At 47.7% G+C, this 24,133-nt stretch overlaps 1 protein-coding gene across 4 annotated transcripts in view; it reads left to right on the plus strand.

Moving 5' to 3' along the window:
* SRRM3 (serine/arginine repetitive matrix 3) overlaps positions 1 to 24,133 on the plus strand; it is a 110,463-nt gene that overhangs the window by 55,279 nt on the left and 31,051 nt on the right. For all 4 annotated transcript variants that reach the window (XM_083479296.1, XM_083479297.1, XM_083479298.1 and 1 more), the window contains exons 4-6: positions 14,064 to 14,165; positions 18,820 to 18,954; positions 19,981 to 20,061. In XM_083479296.1, coding sequence (XP_083335422.1) covers positions 14,064 to 14,165; positions 18,820 to 18,954; positions 19,981 to 20,061 — 318 coding nt within the window. The remainder of the gene's footprint in view (positions 1 to 14,063; positions 14,166 to 18,819; positions 18,955 to 19,980; positions 20,062 to 24,133) is intronic.

Here is a 24,133-nt window from a genome sequence, read left to right on the forward strand (position 1 = left end):
TTGTCCATCACCTTGACATCCGATGGGAGGGCATTCCACAGGGCGGGCGCCACCACCGAAAAGGCCCTCTGCCTGGTTCCCTGTAGCTTCGCTTCTCGCAATGAGGGAACCGCCAGAAGGCCCTCGGCGCTGGACCTCAGTGTCCGGGCAGAATGATGGGGGTGGAGACGCTCCTTCAGGTATACTGGGCCGAAGCCGTTTAGGGCTTTAAAGGTCAACACCAGCACTTTGAATTGTGCTCGGAAACGTACTGGGAGCCAATGTAGGTCTTTCAAGACCGGTGTTATGTGGTCTCGGCGGCCGCCCCCAGTCACCAGTCTAGCTGCCGCATTCTGGATTAGCTGTAGTTTCCGAGTCACCTTCAAAGGTAGCCCCACGTAGAGCGCATTGCAGTAGTCCAAGTAATCCAATATGATAATATTTGCACCTGTTGACAATATTGCAATCCAATGACTAATAACAATAATCTAAGCACCAGCATGATCGTCGCCGAACTAACCACAGTAGTATTATGTGTATCGCACAACCTACAAACGTGATTGTGTATAACAAGTTGAGGCTGAGCTGTCATACTGTCAATGTGCAGGAGCTGGAAATACTCAGAAATGTTCGTCTCATGGCACAAGTTCGCAAGCTGCTGTTCAGAGCTGTACATGTATTAAATATGAAGTGCATATTTTGTTAAGAATTATAGATAGGCGACTCCCAACTTAAGCCGGGGTTACATTCTGGGCACCTGGGCACATCAGCGAAATGCACTTAAGTGGGGAGCCTCATCAGAGAGGGGAACTAGGGCGATTTAAGAGGCACTGGACACACATTTTTATTTTATACTGCACTTTTGCCTCCAGATAACCAGAAAGGGCAGGCAACAGTGCAACCAAGCAGTACAGCTTTCCGTCCAACAGCTGCTGAGTGAGATACTGCAGCAGCTGTAAAAACTCTGTGCGCCATTTTGGAACCCACAGGTTCTTTTTTTAAAAAAGCCTTTTAAACCTTTATTTCTGGACTTTTGGCTCACTGGCATCCTCTTAGGGCTCTGGGGAGAGTCTCATGAGCCACAAGGACTTTCCAGCTGTCTCCTGCCATTTCCAGATTTGAATTGATTGATTGATTGATTGATTGATTTCCAGGCGACCACGTATACACGACCACACATAAGTGGCGAGATGCCTGTAAAACATACTCAAGATAGTCGGGTCCTGAGTCCCCTTCCAGACCACCAAGTCCCAGTAATTTGTACCAGCTCCCCTCCCCTCTCGTCACCCCGAGTGGTAATGTCTCCTGTCCCTCCGAGCCAGATAGAGGATTGTGTCCAGAGAACACAACATCCTCGGCTGTAGTCTGAAGTGGTAATGGTGCTTAAATTTTGCATGCTTAAATTAGTCCCCTCCCTCTGTGTGTGTGTGTGTGTGTGTGTGTAATCATGGGAATAAGGTACGGTTTGATTGCTGGTAAAACATGCACGTCTGAGACAATATGGTCCCCCAAGGACTGGACCATCTGCCATTTTGATCATTCTCGAATCGCTCCCCGAATGCATTTGAAGTGCTTGCCAACCCACCATTCAAGCTAGATGGGCCATAGCCTTGTATGGCTTACATTTACTGCAGGGTGCGATCCTATTTGATGGTGAATTTCGTCCCTGAGAGGGCAGCCAAGAAAGTGGGGTCATCAGAGGGTCAAAATGGATGACGGTCTGCTCCCTAGCAATGGAAGCTCAAGTCCCCAGGTGGTTCTGTTTTGATCCTGTTCCGTGCTGGGGGGTTGGATAGCAGAAGGCGACAGCGATAGCGTGACGTAAGATCCTTCTTTCTGACAAAGAGAAGCAGCTGGTCCCAGCTCACCCAGCTGGTCTGTGACTCAGACTCTGACTGTAGCAGTGATCTCTGGTGGGTTGGGCTGGTCAGTTTCACTTCCTCCACAGTGACAGGATCCACCGAGGAAGAAGCTAGGAATGGATGGATCTAGGTCTGTTTTGTGTGCCCTTAATCACGGGTCGGACCCGTCCCATTATTTTTGCGGATTAAAAAAAAAAAAGGCATTTTTATTGTACGCATTTTAATAAATTCTTCTAAAATGCCTAAAATAATGTATTATACACATTGCATTAAAGTACTGTAAAGTTGTGCCATCAAATCAACTAATATTCAGGAAGGTTATCCTGTGGAGATTATTCTTCTGAAAATAAATATTTCCCCTGTTAAAATGCACGTTTTTACACTTGTCCTTGGATTTCCCCCTAAAATATGCATGTTTGTAAAATGTGTGTGTGTGTGTGTGTGTGTGTGTGTGTGTGTGTGTTTTAAAAAACAAATCTACCTTGCAATATTTGGAGACTTGAATACTCTTCCAAAGAGCTGAGTCCTAATCTGCATGCAAATCCAGCTTGATTCGCTTTGAAATCAGAGCAAATAACTCTTTGCTACACCTTGTGTGGAGGCCTTGGTTCCATTCCAGTCAGGTGAAATATGGCACACAAGAATTTTTCTGGGGACTTTTTATAAACCAAAGGCAAGCTTCCCGAAGGGAAACCCATCCGGTCTGGACCTCCTACGGAGTCAACCATTGTCCAAAAGTCCCTTCCTGCCTCCCTTGTGGTTTATTTTTAAATATAACTGGAAATCCAGCAATAAAATAACAGGACCTTGTTGGTCCCAGATAAATGGCAGCTTTCTATTCCCTTTCGCTCCCAACTCCTTGCGGGGTCCTTGTGTTTAGTGGAAAAGCCACTACCCTGTTAGCCCTGTGAGAAGAGGGTGCTGGACTAGAAGGGCCAGTTGAGAGGTTTCCTAAAATACGTATTTTATTTTCTGTATGGACCTTCTGTATTTATTTGAAGAATTTTTGCCCTGCTCTTTCATGGACACCCCCAAATACCTGGGACGATTGTCCCACACACCCAATAGCTCTGGACAGCTTGAAGGACATACTGTGGCAGGGGCCTCCTTGGCACAAAAGGAAGCTCTAAACAATCCTAATCCTGCACCATCCCTCCCTTCCCGTAATGATTAATCCAGCCCCAGACAGAGCCCCATAAGAAACAGGCCTCCTCCCCCCACTGAGAGCTCTGTGAAAATGAAAAACAAGCAGCCTCCCTTTGGATGGGAGAGCCTGCTGGAGAAGACAAATATTTGCAGTGGAGCATTATTCATGGCATGGTCTTGGCGGCGGGCTGGGCGTCAGAGGGATTGGGCCATGCTGGAGACAGCAGATGGCCCCCTTGCTTCTCATTAGTTGTTTGTTTATTTTGCAGAGGGAGGCTTTGGGGTTTTTTGAGGGCAGGAAGGAAACAACCCTGAATCGGAAACAAAGAAAGGAATTACTTCCTTTGTGGCTCTTGCTGGGGCGTAGGGACCCTCCCGGTGGACACGCCACAAAATTGTTATACAAAACTTTGGGGTTGGCTTTTATAGCCCTCCCCCCCCATTCAGTGTCCCCCTTAAAACTGCAGCAGCTGGAAGGACTGTTGTTTCAAAAATATACGCAGAAAGATTGATTTGGTTACCTGTGGCAACATGGCAAATTCTGAAATGGTAGTTCCCAGCGCCACACACACTGCCTGACCCCCACAATCAGTGGCACTGCGAGTGTCACATGCCACCCCAATCTCTGAGTGGCGAGAGACTCCAGAGGTTTCAGGCATCTGCCCAGGTTCAGTTTCCTCGGAACGAAGGTCAGCGGAGACTGTGGTGTCTTTAGGATGCATGGTTTTATTTATACAGATATACAACCTGAGCACTGAATGGAGGGGCTCACGGTATTAACTCCCCAACCTTCCTGCTTCTCCATTAGTCACAGCTTTGGATCCAGCACAGAGCAAGCAGATTTCTGTGTATCCAGCTTTCCACCTTGCTTCCGTGCCTTGATTAGGGTAATCTAGCGCATCTGTTGTCGTGGTAAGATTCGAATGCAGGTCTTCCGGGCTCATAACTCATATTGCGAACCGCACCAGCTTCTAAAAGCCCAGGCCTTCTTGATACCCCCAGACTCTCTGCTGCTCAGGGACTGACAGTGCGTCTGTTCCTTTGTATCTGCCTTCCTTTGAATTTTACTTTCCGCTGTTGAATTTTGATGTATATTTCAAAAGGCAATGATTTAACGAGTCTGTTGGTTCCTGCTTTCTCTCTCTGCCACTCGCCTTGCCGGCTCCCTTTCATCTGACAACCGTCCTGAAGCATCTCGAAGCCACAGACTGTTTTCATGTCGTGGGACTTCAGAGAGATGGGAAAGGGGGGCGGGCGCCAGGAAGCTGGTGGACCAGCACAAAAAGCCTTTACTCATTCAAGCCGTGTGCCATGGCAAACGCGTCTCTCTCCCTGCCACTTTGTCACCGTAATTGCCAGCCCGGATGAGAGCAGACAAATGCATTGAGGCTAGAACTGTCGACAGCTGCTAACCATGAGAACTAAATGGAGCTGCCATATTTAATGGCAGTCTATCTGAGAATTTCAGGTGCTGGGGAGGGGGTCGAACAGGGAAGGGCCCATATACCTGAAGGAGTGTCTCCACCCCCATCATTCATCCCAGACACTGAGGTCCAGCTCCGAGGGCCTTTTAGCGGTTCCCTCACTGCAAGAAGTGAGGCTCCAGGGAGAGGACAGGGAAGTGTTGGTCCTTCTAAATATTGTTGCAGGATGAGCACTTTTAGTTGAAAATGTTGTTATCTCTTTTTTTATGTATTTTAAATTTAGCGCTTTGTATGCTTTTATAACTGTAAGCCTCTTTGAGACATTTTATGTAGCAATAATAAATACAACAAATTATCATTGTTATATTAGGGGGAAATGGAAAAAAAACCATATTAGGCAAAATAAAAGTCAAGTGTGTGTGCATTAGCAGAAATTAATCTTAAAGGCTGATGAGGACTTTTTTAAAAAGAAAAAATAAATAAAAACCTGATCTGAAAAATTAGCAAACTGAAGTGAAAAGGGAGAAATTGAAATCAACCTGTTGGTCCACCTATATCCTACCAGTGTTGAAATAATATCCACCTGCTAGTCCAGTCAGCTCCTGTACACAGGAATTGAGTTGGGAGGGGGCATCTTATCCTTTGCCTCAAAAAGCTTTAGTCCAGCCCTGCATCTGGCAGGGAGCTTCTTGTGATCTTACAAATCCATATCAGCATATATGCTATACTGCTAGCTTTGCTGGTCGGATCTAGGACTTCCAATTCCCTGTGCAAACCAATAGCAGAAACACAGGAGAGTCTGTTTGAAAACATCAGCGCAAGATCTGACCAGATGTGCAAGATGACACAGACTTCATCTCCCCCCCCCCCCCCGAGATTGATTCCAACCTCTGTTGTGGCTCAGAGAGTGTGTGCTTTTGGAGACAGGGAAAATGATGCAACTCTGTGCTCAGGTAACACGTGAGCCCCAGATCTGAATCTGTTCCAGGCTGGTTTTGGAACACAAACCGCCTTTGCCATCCCCATGGGCAATGTGTGCCAGGAGACAGGTAAGGCGGAACGCTACCCGGCTGATTTCCCTGGATCCTTCCATCCCTTTGGATGCAGCAGAAACCAGCTTGGGTGGCTTCTGGAAGAGGCTTGGGCAAGTTGATAGGGAAGGCTATCAGTGGCTATAAGCCAGGATGGCTGTGTCCTCCCTCCATCATCAGAGGCAGGATGCTGGGGATCATGCGCAAGAGAGAGTTGTTATGCTCATATTCCACCTGCAGGCTCCCCATAGGTATCTTGTGGGTCAGTGCTGGAATTGGCGGCCTTTGGCTCTTCTCATTCCTCCGTATCCACCCGCTCTGTGGAACGCCCTCCCACCAGATGTCAAAGAGAACAACGACTACCAGACTATTAGAAGATATCTGAAGGCAGCCCTGTTTAGGGAAGCTTTTAATATTTAACAGATCACTGTATTTTAATACTTTGTTGGAAGCCACCCAGAGTGGCTGGGGAAACCCAGCCGGATGGGTGGGGTATAAATAATAAATAATAAATAAATTATTATTATTATTATTATTATTATTATTATTATTATTATTAGGTAGGGCTGGGAATGCCCCCTGACTGAAACCCTAGAGAGGCGCTGCCAGTCCGTGTGGACAATACTGAGTGAGATGGGTCCATGGTCTGACTCTGTATAAGGCAATGTCTTATGTTCCTGTGCTCCAGGTGTTTACATTAAGGAAGGACTGTAGCATCTGCTTTGCAGACAGAAGGTCTTCGATTCAGTCCCTGGCATCTCCAGGTAGGACTGGGGATTTCTCCTACCTGAAACCATAAAACAGAATAATAGAATCATAGAACTGTAGAGTTGGAAGGGACCCCAGGGGTCATCTAGTCCAACCCCCTGCAAGGCAGGAATCTCAGCTAAAGCCTCCATGACAGATGGCCACCCAACCTCTGCTTTAAAGGAAGAAGAGCCCACCAGCTCACAAGGGAATGCATTCCACTGTCAATCAGCTGTCAGAAAGCACTTCTTGATGTTTACTCAAAACCTCCTTTCTTGTAACTTCAAGCCAGTGGTTTGAGTCCTATGCTCCAGAAAACAAGCTCGCTCCATCTTCCTTGTGACAGCCCTTTAGATATTTGAATATGGTTATCAAATCATATCATAAGGTAAAGGTAAAGGGACCCCTGAAAATGAGGTCCAGTTGTGGCCGACTCTGGGGTTGCAGCGCTCATCTCGCTTTATTGGCCAAGGGAGCCGGCATGCAGCTTCCGGGTCATGTGGCCAGCAGGACTAAGCCGCTTCTGACAACCAGAGCAGTGCACGGAAACACCGTTTACCTTCCTGCCGGAGCACTACCTATTTATCTACTTGCACTTTGATGTGCTTTCGAACTGCTAGGTTGGCAGGAGCTGGGACTGAGCAGCGGGAGCTCACCGCATCGCGGGGATTCGAACCGCCGACCTTCTGATCAGCAAGTCCTAGGCTCTGTGGTTTAACCCACAGCGCCACCCACGTCCCTATCATATCATTCCTGTCGGTACAATCCTGAGTTGGGTAGGCTGCAATGGTCTGAAGCGGCTTCCTCTGATTCTTTGCATCGCACGTTGGAAATTTACGCAGAAATGAAGAGCTGGGCTTTGTGCGTTGCAGTGATGCAGTGCTCCTCCCGAGAAAGAGTTGGGGGTGGGGAAACTACCCAATGTAACAGCAAACAAGGCAAAACAGGTAGCCGTGTTTGTGTGTGGGGGAAGGAGCTGGCTGTCTCTTCCGCACTACCTGAGCGCCGACACTCAAGGTGAACTGCTCAATTATTGAACGGCGGAGCACGTCTGGAGACCATGAAATATTCAAGAGCCCTCGGATGCCAAGCTGAGCCCACACAGGGCTTTTGCCTGAGAGGAGAATGAATGGAAGCTGCCCCTTTTCAGATCAGTTTGTTCCTCCGCTCCAACAAGCAGGAGGAAAAGTGGGGCATCCTTTGGGTGGGTCCAAGGCAGAACGTATGAAGGCTGGATCAGGCCAAAGGAGGCTCATCTAGTCTAGCATTCTGTTCTCGCAGTGGCCAGCCAGATGCCCGTGGGAAACCCACAGGCAGGACGTGAGTGCAATGGCGCTCTTCCCACCTGCGATTCCCAGCAATTGGTATTCAAAGCATTATTGTCTTCAGCTGCAAAGCCAGAGTATCACTCCTGTGAACAGAAAGAGGCCAGGCCTGCACCGGAGGCAAATGAAGAGATGGATGCCTCTGAGCATGCGTAAAGAGGACCTTACATATGAAAATTGTAAAACATCAGACGTTAAATCAATTTCCCGATACTGCAAGTGAAAATCCAAAAGCATAGGAGAATGAGGATGTCTTTGCCTGGTGCCTAAAAGCGGGCAATATTGGCACCAAGCAAGCCTTCTAGGAGAGAAGCATTCTGTGGCCGAGGGGTCACCACTAGAAAAGACCCTGACTACCCGCTTCCTTTGGAAGAGGCACACAGAGAAAAAGCCTCTAATGATGATCTGAGGCCCTGGGTCTGTTCATTTGGGGATATGAGGTCACTCAGCTGGATCAATATTTGAACTAGGCAGCTTACTTCCTCCTTCTTCCTCCTCTTTGTAAAGATCTTTTATATCCTTTGATAACATACTGCGTATAAGGTCTGGTCTGAATAGAGACATTGGATTCTTATCTCATTATACACGATAAAGCTGTTTTTAGCCATCTCACCCCTTGCTTTTTCCTGCAACACCAATTGCAGTCATTGACAGTCGTCAACAGGTTTACCACACCTATCAGCCAATCACCCATTCCCACCACCCTTCTGAGTAATACCCCTCCCCACCCTCTCACTATATGTAAGGGTCTGGTGACTTCTGTTTCAGCGTATCTGAAGAAGTGTGCATGCACACGAAAGCTCATACCAATAACAAACTTAGTTGGTCTCTAAGGTGCTACTGGAAGGAATTTTTTTGTTTTGTTTTGACTACGGCAGACCAACACAACTACCTACCTGCATATAAAACAGAGAGAAAATTAAAAGACGAAAAAGCAAACCCTAAAATGGGCACATAAAGTACAATTACTTATGGGTTAAGTGACAAAGTCCAAGTCAATGAACATGAAAAGCAGGAATAAAAGTTATCTTCACATAAAGAATGAATATTTGTCTCATTTGATTGTCAAGTGTAGTTCCAGATTTGCCAGGCGTGTGACTAAGGTTGTCTTGAAAATGGTGCCTTTTCTGTATATGTCACAAAGGATATAAAAAAATGTCTTGAGCTTCCAGTCCTTTGTCAACATGTCAGGTGATGATGATGATGACGATTAACCCTCCCTTCACATTGAGGTCCCAGGGTGTGTTACACATTAAAACACAGCATTTAAAACAGTTCGAAATAATTGGCAATCATAAAAACAAGGTGGGTCCTAAAATTATACACTTCAGGTGTCAAAAGCCAGTGTCAAGGGTGAAATGAGGCATAATTTTCTCCATTGCAGGTATATTACAGAGTGAGTGGAACCAAGCATGCAGTGTAAGATTTGGGGCTGTTTTCCACTGAGTTGCAATTACTAATTAAGCTACCAAGATTATATATAAAGCCAATTCTTTCAACAAATGCATCTGCATTTGCATCATCAAAAATACCCAGCAACATTCATTTTGGGCAGCAAACTAGGGGGCTTTTAGATTTGGAGCTGAGCCTGTTAAGTGAATCCACACATGAGCTGCCACATCTGAGCTCTCGGGAGCAACCGGTTTTTCCCCTGGGCACATTCTAGAAGGCAAAGGTGTGGATTCTGAAACGTCGTGAAATTTCAGAGGTGTGCAAAAATTGCACTTCCGTACTAACACCACCTTTCTGGCTCCGGCTCTGCTCACCTCCCAGCCTAACATGCCCACATACCCTACTGAGCGTAGCTGAGTCACCACGATATCTTCCCAACGGGATGCTTTGCATCCCTTGAAGGCAGATGAAGGAGAATTATTGATGGCCTCATTACCCAAGCTTCTGCCTGCATGGGGGGAACCCCAGGGTGCTGCCAAGGGGCGAGAAATGAGAAGGAATGCTCAGCATCACGTAGGATCAGGCTCTAAGCATTACCCAAAGGCACATTTACTTGTGGGTGGGCGCAAGTGGGTGGGTGACCCTGTTATTGCAGCTTCTCATGGGCCCTGTGTCTACAGCCTAACACAGGAAAGTGCATTCACTGACGGGAAGTGGAAGTGAAATCCAGATAACAGCGGTCCAGCTTCAGTAGGGATACACCAGCCCTGCTCTTGAACGAAATAACAGGAATCTATTGCAGTTGCCAGGACGCGGGTGGCGCTATGGGTTAAACCACAGAGCCTAGGACTTGCCGATCAGAATGTCGGCGGTTCGAATCCCTGCGATGGGGTGAGCTCCCGCTGCTCGGTCCCTGCTCCTGCCAACCTAGCAGTTCGAAAGCATGAAGTGCAAGTAGATAAATAGGTACTGCTCCAGCAGGAAGGTAAACAGCGTTTCCGTGCGCTGCTCTGGTTTGCCAGAAGTGGCTTGGTCATGCTGGCCACATGACCCAGAAGCTGTACGCCGGCTCCCTCGGCCAATAAAGCAAGATGAGCGTCGCAACCCCAGAGTTGTCCAAGACTGGACCTAACAGTCAGGGGTCCCTTTAGCTTTACCTAGACGTCCCTAGAAGTGCAACGTTTACACTGACTTACTACCCTCCCTGGAACCCCTTTGGCACCCACACCATAACATTTCTGGCGGAACTGATAGCTGCATGAGAGCTTCTGAGCAGGAGCAGTCTATCTGCTATATGAGGACTTGGGATTTCAATGTCCTCAGCTTTGCTGATTTCACCCCATAGGGGTGTGAAGCTGGAACACAGTAAGCTGCCTTATGCTGAGGGCTCACCTGCTCCTCCTTCCATGTTGTGTTTCTAGGTGCAAATCTGGGATTTCCATTGGGTTTTGTTTGTTTTCTATCCCGGCACTTTCCCTGGGAAAACCTCAATGGCAATTGAGTTTTCTACATATTTCCATTTGCTTCGATTCAGCAGTAAAACATGGATTTTCCCAGGGAGAGCACCAGAACAGAACAAATTCGACCTCTGCCTGTAAAGCACAGGGCAAAGTAAGTGTGGGTCAGCCCTGAAACACACCACTGGTCCATCTAGCTCTGTATTGTCTACACTGACTGGCAGAAGCTTTCCCCTGCCTTACCTAAATACCTATAAATAATAATAAAATCAGTGCTTTTTTCGGGGGGGGGGGGAGGTGCCGGTACTTAACACACAAGTGAGGGCTCTGAGACACCTGCCAGAGCATCTCTCCTCCCTCCCTAAGCCGGGCAGAAGCTTCCCGGGCTCAGGGAAGGAGGCACGAGGCAAGGAAAAAAGCTCAGAATAAAATGATAATGCTGATAATGGTAATGAGAATAATACCTGGCAACGGAACCTGGGAGCTTCTGCGTGCAAAGCAGTGGCTGTTTCATTGACCTCCCCTTCCTCCTCCCCTAATAGAGAGCCTGGCCTGCAATATAGACAGGATTGTGGGGCTGGGCTTATGCAAGGCTGCTCAGTGCAGCAACGGGCATGGCCAGAATCCTGTTTCTTTTTGAGGGGGTTGGCAAAGCTCCTGCCGAGCTGCTGGGTGCTTTAGCTGCTCCGAGAGCACAAAGGAAACAAAGGGAAGCGCCCCCCCCCCATCTCCTCTTCTCCCCGCCTCTCCAGGATGTTTCACCCGATGCTATAAATCATTGAGCTATCGACCCACTGACTCTTGAGGCCTGGCAGTCGGAGAGAGGGGGCCTCTGGTTGCGAGCAGAGAGCAGCGTCCAGCTCCTTTGGCTGGCCCGTAACTCAGAGTTAATGGGCCATGAAAGCTGTGGAAGCCAGGCTGAATCACCCAATAAATACTCGGCCGGGCCTCTTAAGTCAATTGGGAAGGAAAAACAAAGGGGCCCTTTTCGCACAGAGGCCAAACGTCAGAGATAAAAAGCAGCACCTGGGCAGGGAGACCTGTTTGCCCTGGCTATATTTCCCCCTCCTCCTCCTCTCTCTTTCTGTCTCAGGCCAATGGCCCACTCACTCCAGCATCCTCTTCTCAGAGCACACGAACCCTCCATCCTCCTGTAGTTTCCAGCAAGCGTTATTCAGAAGCATTGCTGCCTCCAACCACAAAGGCAGAGCAGAGCTGTCATGGCTAGGTAAAGGTAAAGGTAAAGGGACCCCTGACCATTAGATCCAGTCGTGACCAACTCTGGGGTTGCAGCGCTCATCTCGCTTTATTGGCCGAGGGAGCCGGCGTACAGCTTCCGGGTCATGTGGCCAGCAGGACTAAGCCGCTTCTGGCGAACCAGAGCAGCGCACGGAAACGCCGTTTACCTTCCCGCCAGAGTGGTACCTATTTATCTACTTGCACTTTGAGGTGCTTTCAAACTGCTAGGTTGGGAGGAGCAGGGACTGAGTGACAGGAGCTCACCCCGTCGCGGGGATTCTAACCGCCGACCTTCTGATTGGCAAGTCCTAGGCTCTGTGGTTTAACCCACAGCGCCACCCGCGTCCCTTTCTGTTACGGCTAGTCGCCATCAATAGCCTTCTGTTCCATGACTTTGTCCGGTCCTCCTGTAAAGCCATCCAAGTTGGTGGTCATCGCTGCCTCCAGTGGGAGAGAGTTCCATAGTTTAACTACGCACCGTGCGAATGAGTACAAAACCCTCCCTGGATGCTAGGTGCCTGATCAGATTTGCCTCCCCAGCCCACCCCCACTGAAATGCCTGGGTTGTTTTGGGGTTTTTTAATTGCATAAGAACCTAAGCGTAAATCTACCTAAGGAGATGAAAGATGTCTGAGACTGGCTGGGCTTCTGCAGCACGCTTGATCTTTCCAAAAGATTTGTCTGTGACGCGTTCTCTGTGGGGCTGCCCTGGAAGGCGACTTGGTCCAAAATGCAGTAGCCAGAGCTCAGCAAACGCCCGTTTTTAAACAGTTATCATCATCATCATCATCATCATCATTATATTGATTCCCCCCTCTGACTGGCTTTCAACACAGATAAAATACAAAAGCTAATCACCGAATCGTAATTAAATTCAAATAGTGTTAAAAACACACACAAAACCCAAATCTATTGAAATACAGATGATAAAAACAGCAGAGCATTATAAAATCCCTTTCCTTTTTTAAAAAACAACAACAACCAGTTCCCAAAGGTGTGTCAGAATAAAAGAGTCTTTGTCCATCAGCAGAAGGACAGTTGCCAGTTTGTTTCCAAGCCCGATTCAAGGACCTCACATTAGTGTCTAAAGCCCCGAAAGGCCCCCAGATATCTGAAATACCTTCTCCTTCCCTACGGACACTTTTAGGTGCCCTCTTGGTAGTTCCACTGCCCTCAGAAGTTTGGGGGTGACAGCTGGACAAGGGCCTTCTCTGTGGCGGCCCCTCAGTTGTGGAAATCTCTCCCGACTACCATGTTTCTGGCACATTCATTGCATGGCTATCACCCTAAGCTGAAGATGCAAATCTTTACCCAGGCTTTGGCCACCTGAGAGAAAGAGATTTTAGGACCCACCCCATTTTTTTGGATGGTAAACTTTTTAAATTGAGTTTAATGTTCTATTTTTATAATAATCTTAAAAAAAAACAAAAATAAATCATTTTCTCATTTTGCAAATATTTTAACGAAAAGAAAAGAGTATTTACACAATCCATCTGCAATGCCACATCCTCCTCAACCCCCTCCCCACCTTTCTGTGGTTACTTATTTTATATCTTTTACCAATACATATGAAATTCAAACTTATTTACTAATTTTCCTTTTGTATCCCCTTTAAGTTATTCTTACTGCACGTTTTTATGTGAATCCTGCTAATGTTCTAAGTTGTTTACATCTTCAAATAGTCCGTACATTTCCCCCATTCTGTATTAAAAAGTCTCTCTTCTTGGTTTCTTATTCTCCAGGTAAGTTTTGCCATTTCAGCGCAGTCCATAAATTTTCGTTGCCAATCGTCCTTCATTAGAGTTGTTTCTTCTTTCCATCTCTGGTCATAAATCATTCTGGCAGCCATGGCAGAGTACATAAATAGTGCCCCCCCCCCCCCGTTCTTTGGGTTCCTCTTCACCAATTCTATCTAAAAGAAAAGCTTCTGTTGTTGTTTTTTTAAGTTATCTTTAGCATTTCCCCCAACTCATTATAGATCATTTCCCAGAAAGCTTTAGCTACCTTACATGACTCTATTTTTATAATGTTCTGATCTGTCCTGGGACGCTGAAGTGAAGGGCAGGTAAGAAATGCAATGGGATGATGATGATGATGATGATGCCACAAAAAAGCCAAAATCAAATTCTCACTCGACCGTGAAGCTCACCGGGTGACCTTGGCAGGCCAGTCACTGTCTCTCTCAGACCAACCTTCCTCACCGGGTTGTTGTTGAGCGGGGGAGAACTCTGCACGCCTCCTTGAGCTCCTTGGAGAAAACCGGAGGGATATAAGGGCATTAATTTTTAAAAAATAAATTCATCGAATCATAGAACCTTAGAGTTGGAAGGGACCCTAAGCATCATCTAGTCCACCAGGCAGGAATCACAACTGAATAATGGGCAATGGTGGGAGGATGAAACCACGAGTATTCCTGACTAACTCTGTCCCCCCACGTTCTTTGCTTTGTCTGCTACGGCAGGTATTCCGAAGAGGAGATCCGTCAGAAAGTGGGGACCTTCCGGCAAATGCTGATGGAAAAAGAGGGTGTTCTCACCCGCGAGGACCAACATGGGCGGCAAATGTGAGTAGGAAGGGATTGCTGGTAGCAATTGCTTGCCTGGCCAATGTGAATACACCTGTTGATATATAGAGCCAGTGTGTTGTAGAGGTTAAGAGTGGTGGACTCGTAATCTGGTGAACCGGGTTCGCGTCTCCGCTCCTCCACATGCAGCTGCTGGGTGACCTTGGGCCAGTCACACTTCTTTGAAGTCTCTCAGCCCCACTCACCTCACAGAGTGTTTGTTGTGGGGGAGGAAGGGAAAGGAGAATGTTAGCCGCTTTGAGACTCCTTCGGGTAGTGATAAAGCGGGATATCAAATCCAAACTCTTCTTCTTCTCTTCTATATATCTGTATAGGCGCTGGGATCCTCATTGCAAACTCTGCCTCTTTTAATATCTCCCTCCTGGTTTCCAATGTGCCTGAGCCAAGAGAGCCTAGTTTCCCCTGAACTCCTTGCATCTAGAAAACTAACATGTCAGGGCAAAGGATTCCCACCCCCACAAAAGAACTCCTTGCATGTAGAAAACTAGCGTGTCAGGGAGAAAGCTGGGTTTGAAAGCTTCCAGGTCAGGCAACCCAGCGGCTCATTTTCACTGTCCTTGCAGACTGCTTCCCCCCTGCCCTCGAAGACAGCAAGGTGCAGCCAAGCTGGTTGGTTCCCTTCCTGATGGACTGATTGCCCTCACGGACCACGGCTTGGCCTCCCTGCCCCCACTTCAGAGGCCCTCTCCATCAGTAATGCTTCTGAGCTTTCCCAGGATTGATAGTGACTTAGCTGGCGTGCCGGCAAAGCACATATTATAATCCATTAGCCAGCACTGGGGGAGGGCGTAGAAGAAACCAGGTCACTGAGGAGGACAGGAATAGAGCTTGCTGATTCATTGCACAGGAAGGCCTCGTTTGCGTGGGGGAACTGGGGAGCACGGGGAACTTGGGCAAAAGGTAGAGCGGCTTGTGCGGTCCAGGGTATCGTATCACTTTAATCATACCTTCCAACTTTTTCCAATGCAAAACCGGGATATGTAGTTTCTGGGTTGTGCTGCTGGGAGAGTCATATGCCCTACACCTTGCTCTCGCCCCAAAAAACGTGCATTTGGGGTGAGCTCTTGTGTGGTGCCCAAAAACCGGGCAACCCAGTCAGACGGGTGGCATTTAAATAAATATTAGTATTACAAAATTATGCATGGCATGGATAAAGTGGATAGAGGAAATGTTTTTCTCATTCTCTGAAAACACTATTTCTCATGAAGCTGAATGTTGAATGGTTGTCTGAAGACAACTTCTTCCTCTTCTTTGGCGATCACTCGTAGCCGAGTAAGATTGTCTTCCATAAACACGGTTTTAACAATGAGTCTGTAAGTGACTGTGGAGGCTAATTCTGGATCCACACGTCCTTCCACAGTGGGGACATTGGGTTCCGGGTGGGAGTTGATCACGGTGTGGATTTGCCAAGCGTGCCCTCCTCTTAGCACGTAGTTGAACTATGGAACTCACTTCCCCAAGAGGCAGTGATGGTCTGTGTAATAAACGGAAATCTGCCCTTATTCCCTTATGGGGGACATAAGAGCCCTTATAGAGTCCTTTGCAGGTTCTCCATTGGTCGGAGAAAAGAACAGAGGCCAACCAGAGAATATTGAGAAGCAAAGCAGCTAGTAAGCCTGATCTTTATTGAACTGTTGCAACAGGGTGCCCCCTTCACACCCAGGAGGAGGAGGACCCAGAACCCAGGTGTGCCTGCCCTTATATAGACATTTTAAATTGCCCGCTTTGGAGTCCAAGACCATCCCCAGAAACATTATACATACATCACAGAAGGGGTGTGGCTCAAGACCACCCCCCAGACACTTCATACCTACAACACAGAAAGGGCGGTCTACAACAGAAATCTAAGTGTGTCGTTTATCTCCTGTCTGGCAGATTACCTGTTAATGCTTACTTGATTGGGGAGCCTGGCCAGTCTTTTGTCGTGACAAATATTTAGTTCCTGGGCCAGGTCACAGGCTCACCCTATTCATACACAGATATACCCTTAAGATAGGTTTTGTGAATGAAAAGACAACGAAGAGGCTTTTCCATTTTCTTTTGACCTTGCAGAGAAAACATTTGGTCAGCTTGGGAACCAAAATGGCTCCAGGACTGCCCTCCTGTGCTGCCTCAGACATGTGGCCCATACATTTATGTATGTGGATAAATGTATGTGGATAAATTCATGGAGAAGACAGCTATTGGTGTCTACTAGCCATGATGACTCTGTTCTGTCTCCACAGCTGGAGGCAGTAATGTTCCCTGTGGTCATCTGGTTGGCCATTGTCAGAAGAGGATGCTCGGACTAGATGGGCCATTGGCCTGATCCAGCAGGCCCTTCTTATGTTCATCTTTCCACATTATTTCTGGATTGGAATAGGGAACTCACTCAATAATCAATCGGGTTGTAGCAGCCCCAGCAAACCGTATCGTGGAAAAACATGGGAGTCTCATGCCCTCTGCCTTTGTGTGTCTGCCTTTGCAAAACCGTAAGCGCTTATAAATATCAAGGCTGGCAAATGGTTTTGAGAAACTGACCCACTCCTCTTTTGCCTGGCATCCCCAGGGAAAAAGCTGAGAGTGGGAAATTAGAAGGGGAGGCCACAGCAGCCTGCAGACACAGCCCAGGAAGCATTAATCTCTGTCGCTAAGGGAGCTTAACCCAATTACAAACCGAGTGAATAATTGGCTGCTTTAAGGGAAATGAACCCCATTTGGCTCAGAAAATACAACAGAGACATCAGTGGGCTGGAGAAGCAGGGAAGGAAGCATGGCTGTCACGGTAAAGCCTATTCGTGGCTTTTGCCTGTGGTAACTGGAGTGCAAATTAGATGGCTGTGAATAGCACATGTTGGGGTTCAAAGGCGGGGGGACCCTTTATAAATGGCAGCAGGGTAAATGTACACCCATTCAGAGTGAGGGGGGACAAAATGCATTGCCCTCACTCTGCGTTGGCTTTGTGTTGTTCTCCCACACTCCAAACTCATAAACCGCAAGGGGAAGTGATGCCATCGTGCTTGCTGGTTCCTATATTCCTCTGAGTTCCTTGCATAAGAAAAGGTTTGAGAGAGTGTGGATTTGCACATTGTGAAATAGAAATCAAGCCCTCGCACTGTGATTGGGGGAAAGGTCTGCTCAAGACTCTGTTTATTAAGACAAGGCAATTGCATTGGAGAACACCCCCGTCAGCCAGGCTTTTCTCTGAGCTAATCAATAGGGTGATCTGCTTACATACAAATTTTATAGGGATGATAAAGTTGTCATAACCTGGTTAATAAGAAACCACAATAAATTGGCTTTGCGGGGGCACAGGAAAACAACATCGCGGGTCAAAAAAATGAAACATTCCATACTTCCTTCACTCTTTCACCTTTCCCTCCACTTTCAGGCTGACTCTTTCTTTTTATACTCTTAGAGTTTATCCATATTCCCCCTTGTCCCGCTGGGGAAAACCACTCTTTAGCGCTCAATCGGAGAAAACAGCAATTTCCAACAGATTGCTGTTTGTTCTGATTTAAAGCTAAAGAGAGGTTTTTTTCCTGGGAAGGGAGCAGGACAAGGGGAAAACTGCTCGGATCCATGCTTTCTAGACACAGGGCAAGTGGAAGTGTGGTTGAGCCCATCAAGAGAGGTGTCCTTAAGACAGAAGCCGGCCTAGGCCCAGGGCAGGAGCAAGGTGGGGGCAGTGGGGGTGGTCCGCCCTGGCTGTCATCACCGAGGGGGGTGACATTCGTTCCCACTGGCCACCCGCGACTCTCACCTACCCCAAGCCGTCAGGGGAAGGGGGGTAGTTGCGCAGTTTTTCGGCACTTCGTTTTAACAGCCCCACACTCCCCGGCTGCTGGAGGAGGCATGCAGGCAGGGAGAGAAGAAGAAGAAGAAGAAGAAGAAGAAGAAGAAGAAGAAGAAGAAGAAGAAGAAGAAGAAGTTATTATTTATACCCCGCCCATCTGCCTGGGTTTCCCCAGCCACTCTGGGCAGCTTCCAACAGCATATTAAAATACAATAATCTATTAAACATCAAACGCTTCTTTAAACAGGGCTGCCTTCAGGTGTCTTCTAAAAGTCCGGTGGTTGTTCTTCTCTTTGATATCTGGTGGGAGGGTGTTCCACAGGGCGGGCGCCACTACCAAGAAGGCCCTCTGCCTGGTTCCCTGTAACTTGACTTCTTGCAGTGAGGGAACTGCCAGAAGGCCCTCGGAGCTGGACCTCAGTGTCTGGGCAGAACGATGGGAGTGGAGACGCTCCTTCAGCCATACTGGACCGAGGTTGTTTAGGGCTTTAAAGGTCAGCACCAAGGAGGCAGGCGAGCAAACAAACAAGTGAAGGGTGGAGGGAAGGAGAGAAGCAGAAGCTCTATCAACTCACGACCCAAACCCTGCAACCCGCCAAAAAGCTCAACAGCTTTGGCCAATAACAATGGGCAAATAACAGCCAGTCCTTTTATACTGTGAGTAGATTGCAGTCTCTTGGGAGTCCAACTAGATTTTAATGTTTGGGGGGGGGGGTGACAAGAAATTTTCCTCACTGGGTACCACCTAACCTTGCTACGCCACTGCTCAGGCCTATTCCAGGCCCGAATCCTTGCAGAGCCCGGATCCATACACTCCACTTCTGCAACGTCCCCCTCCTCCTTTTGTCTTTGATGCAGAGTGATCGAGAACCATCACATGGTGGATGGCGAAGAATACATGATGCAGTACCCGGAGTACGGGAAGGGATGCCCTTTGCAGTGCGACTGCACCACCGACTGCTACCAAGACGACAGCAGTCACCGCGAATACAGGTGAGTCTCCTGTGAAGAACACAGGTCATTTCCCACGGTTACAAGAAGGGTCTCTGTGAAAAGGCTCTTCATGCTCTGATGGTAAGAAACAAACCCTTGGGCAGTACTGCCCCCTAGCTGATGTGGCATTACTTGGGGGGGGGGGTTTCTAAGAGGCAAGCAGGAGGCAGGAGGACATAGAGGCCAGGGGGTGGCAGTGGGGGGATGCTAAGAAGTGAGGGGGCGGTAGTGGGGCACTGTAGGTGGGCTGCCCCGAACCCATTGATCGCTTATTTACATTGACCAGTTTAGTGCCTAGAGCAAAACACCTTCCTCGCTTCGTATTTAAAGTTTTACTGCTCTTGATCACTTACAAAGCTATTTAATTTGCCACGTTTGTTTGTATTTACGGTTCCTGTCACAAGATAGCCAGTTATTGCAGATAGCCATTGATTTTTCTTATAAATTAGCAACCATAGGTCTGCGGTAAGCGAAGGTTTGTTCATGCCTGGTAAGGAGTTCTACATAAATAGCTCATGCTATAAATGTCCATCGCCCTTGCGTCTTTGTCAGTGAAAATATTTTTCATGCAACGTCTGGTGCCACTGGATCAGTTTTGTTGAATTAACCAAACAGAAGGTTTTGAGTGGATTTTAAATAAATGCTACTGTTCTGAAATTGTTGTTGTTGTTGTTGTTAATATGCCACCCATCTGACTGGGATGCCCCAGCCACTGGGCGGAAAACTGCTATTCTGAATGATGTTTTTAATAGGGTAGGGAAAACTGAGGGTGAATTTATGGAACCAGTGGGACTGTGCCCCAAAAATGTTTGAGAATCACTGAATTGGCTTACAGCAGGGTTCATCAACATTGTGTCCTTCAGAGGTGGATGGACTACAACTCCCACCATCCCAGGCTCTTAGCAATGTCACCTGGGGGCTGATGGGAGTTGGAGTCTTATTAGCTTATGGAGTGTATTGTGTTGGCGACCCCTGTAAACCAGCAAGTGCCTATCCTAAAATCCTCTTCCTCCTCTTCCTCTACAGGCTGAAGAGACGATCGAGCAGCTCCACCTCTCCCCCGCCCAAGAAGAAAAAGAAAAAGAAATCAGGTCATCGACGGAGCCGGTGAGTCACCCCCCAGTGGCGCTGATGTTGGGTTGGAAGGGCAAACAAGTGGATATGACCCGGGCCAGGGACTCTTCAATCCAGCCAGAATGCTGGGCTTTGAGCAAGTCCTAAACCAAGGATGTGGGGACCTTTGGCTCTCCAGATGTCACCGCTGTTACTGCAACGAATTTATTCATAGCCCTCTAAGCTGCAATCTGGAAAAATAAATAAATAACCCAATACAGTTAAAAACACAAAGACAACAGACACATTTGAAACAGGGCTGAACCCCAAACAAGTGGTAAAGACCATTTTATCCTGCCGGAACCAATATGGCATCATCTGTTTCTGTTAAGTGCAGATAGTGGGGAGGCCTATCGTATCGCACCAGGAATGCTATTTCAGTTGGTTAGAGCGTGGTGTTGATAATGACAAGGTTGCAGGTTCGATCCCCACATATTTCCTGCATTGCAGGGAGTTGGACTAGATGACCCTTGTTCCATGATTCCATGTTTTGGATTTTCCCCAGGCCTTTGTGCAGTCACAGAGGCAGCCCCCATTCCTGCCTGCAACATAACCCGCTGAACTCTGGTCTCAGCACACCTTCCCTTTGGTTGGCATTGCCAGTTTCTTCTGCCTAACACAGAGACCGGCTCTGCTTCCCCCGGCACAGAGACACTTCTCGATGCTTCGCTGTGCCAGTATTCCATGCCTGGCTGTGAAAGCATCCATTCCTGGGTGTACTAAGTGCAGAAAGGGGAGGGCGGGGGTCTCAGCCGTTCTTCGCCTCCAGTTCTCTCCCCCCCAACCATCCTGATTTCAGATCCCTCCGCTAATGATTTCCTCCTCAGAGCTCAGCTAACATTTTAATGAGTGTGGCTTTCTTAAACCAGGCCAGGGGGAAATGAAACTAATGAGGAAAGTAGCGGGGGGCGGGGGGCGGGCGGACCAGGCGAGAGCGGCGCTGTCTCCTCCCTTGAACCAGATGATGATGTATAGGTATAATGTATAGGTATATGTATAAATTCTCCATAGGGCTGAGAGGGTTCATCCCAGAGGACCACCCTATGGGGGCTCAATCAAAAATAAAAAATCCTTTGAAGCCTTAACCCAGGGGACAGGAGATTTGGAAGGTTGTCTGGGTAACTGGGCACAGGAAGTGATGTCACAGGGGGATTTGGGGGCCTTTGTCATGAGGCTTGGGATAGCTAAAGAGAAAGAAAACCATTTTGGCAGGCTTGCTAATGGCAGGCTGGGGGAGATCACAGCCTCCAGCATTTCTCCAACGAGAATAGGGATGCCCTATTCAATAATAATAATACAGTGGTACCTCAGGTTACAGACGCTTCAGGTTACAGAAGCTTCAAGTTACAGACTCCGCTAACCCAGAAATATTAACTCGGGTTAAGAACTTTGCTTCAGGATGAGAACAGAAATGGCGCAGTGGTGGCGCTGCGGCAGCGGGAGGCCCCATTAGCTAAAGTGGTGCTTCAGGTTAAGAACAGTTTCAGGTTAAGAACAGACCTCCAGAACGAATTAAGTTCTTAACCCGAGGTACAATGATGATGATGATGATATTATTAGTTATACCTTGCCCATCTGACTGGGTTGCCACAGCCACTCTGGGCAGCTTCCAGCATATATAAAAACATAATAAAACATTAAAAAACTTCCCTCTACAGGGCTGCCTTCAGATGCCTTCTAAAGGTTGTGTCTCCTTGCCTTGGGGCGGGGGCATGGCTGTCAACTTTTCCCTTTTCTTGCGAGGAATCCTATTCGGAATAAGGGAATTTCCCTTAAAAAAGGAAAACATTGACAGCTATTGGGGGGGGGGGGCGTGTCACATAACTCTATACCCCGCAACATTTCTCCAGAAAATAGGGACATCCTAAGGGAAAGTGGGACATTCTGAGATCAAATCAGAAACCAGGAAAGCTTCTGTAAATCTGGGACTGTCTCTGGAAAACAGGGACACTTGGAGGGTCTGGGAGATGCCTTACATTTCAGTGCTGTGAAGAACAAGCCCCTCTTGAGATGACCATGCTGTAAGAACAGTACTTTGTAACAATACATTACAAAGTCACCGTCAGTTTCCTCGCACGGTGCATTTCCTGCAAATACATTGTGCTCCCGAGTGGTCCCGCGCGTCGATAATTTACAGACAATCACTATAATTATAACGCAGTACGATAGAAAACGTTAGCAATTCAGCAGCGGCTGCTTATTTGATGCAGGGATGGGGATGTGGCGCCCCTCCTTCAGGTACATTTGGTTCCCCTCCCATCTGCCTCCGTCAGTGGTCAGGGATGATGGGAATTGTAGTCTGGCAATGGGTCCTGGAGGGCCACAGGTCTTCCTCTTACCTCTGCTTTCAGCCAAAGGGTGGGGAGGGCACCATGGCTAATGGTATCTAAAGCTGCTGAGAAAGAAAAGAAAGAAAGAAAAACAGAGTCCTACTGCCCTCATCTCATGCTCAATAGAGGTCATCCATTAGGGTGACTATGGCTAATTCAGTCCCCAAACCACGCCTGAAACCAGCTTGAGATGGATCCTGATCACATATATCCTCCAGGAACTCCTGGTATTAATAATAGCAACATACGACCCAGGATTACGCTGGTGGCGCTGTGGGTTAAACCACAGAGCCTAGGACTTGCCGATCAGAAGGTTGGCGGTTTGAATCCCCACGACGGGGTGAGCTCCCATTGCTCGGTCCCTTCTCCTGCCCACCTAGCAGTTCGAAAGCACATCAGAGTGCAAGTAGATAAAAAGGTACCGCTCCGGCAGGAAGGTAAACGGCGTTTCCGTGCGCTGCTTTGGCTCGCCAGAAGTGGCTTAGTCATGCTGGCCACATGACTTGGAAGCTGTACGCCGGCTCCCTCGGCCAATAAAGCGAGATGAGCGCCGCAACCCCAGAGTCGGCCACGACTGGACCTAATGGTCAGGGGTCCCTTTACCTTTTACCCAGGATAGCTCAGTCAGTAGAGCATGAGACTCTTAATCCCAGGGTCATGGGTCTGAACCCCACATTGGGCAAAAGTATACCTGCATTTTAGGGGGTTGAACTAGATGACCCTTGTGGCACCTTCCAGCTCTACAGTTCTGTGATTCCATTATTATACCCCCATTAACCAAATAACAATAGCATTTGCCAACCCGCCAACCCCTCCCCAGAAATGTCTCAACAAGTGGGGCAGGAGAGGGGGAGGAATTGAAATCATTAAATTGTCGGCTGCCTAAATGAAATGTTATGGATTGCATTAAGAATGATTGGGAGGATGTCCTCATAGCAAAAGCGTGGTCTTAAGGGAACAAAGCAAGATTATATGGTGGTGTGAACATTGCAGTATATGCGTTTTATATACACGTTACCCAAATGAATACATTTTGGCACACATTACTTGGCTGGAGAAGTGCATTGCAATATTGGGAGAAGTGTGGATTTTGAAGGGTGTCTGTGTTTCGTTTGTATATTGTTTCTGGAAGTGCGGATTAAGTAAAGTTTGTCTTTAAATGTGAACTCAATAGAGTCAGTCCCCCCTTTCTTACTACCTCCCCATAACAGGTGGTGAAATTTAACAAGTTAAAAAAGTGGGGGTGATGACCGCAGCAGATGCCATTCCTTAAATACTGAAATTGGAACATGTAAAATGGGGGGGGTACTACCTAGCATCGCCGCAACTCCCTGATGAGGTGGGTCTTACCCATAATGCCACCTAAGTAGGGCTAAATTAAAGCAACAGACACATGAAACATAAAATGTTTGTAAAACACGCCCCATCCCCTTGCAAAATTGTATAAGCCTGAGGAATGTTGTTCTCTCTTGGTCTGACCTACCTCACAGGGTTGTAGTGTGGATAAAACTGGAAAGTCCTGAGCTCCTTAGAGGGGGAAAAGTGGGGGGTACAAATTTGACAGATGGAACAAGAGTTCTCCAACCCCAAATCCCTGGCAATGCTTCTGAACCCTGCAGGTTCTGATGCCTGCTTTCACCTCCACAGGGACTAGCAACTTGCTCAAGAAAGCTGAAATTCTTTGGGTGTCAAATTGAACCCTTTCTGTGTTTGCGCAGGGTCACAAAAACACACAT

This window comes from Podarcis liolepis (assembly GCF_965112155.1).
Source record: "Podarcis liolepis genome assembly, chromosome: 16".
Classification (NCBI taxonomy): domain Eukaryota; kingdom Metazoa; phylum Chordata; class Lepidosauria; order Squamata; family Lacertidae; genus Podarcis; species Podarcis liolepis.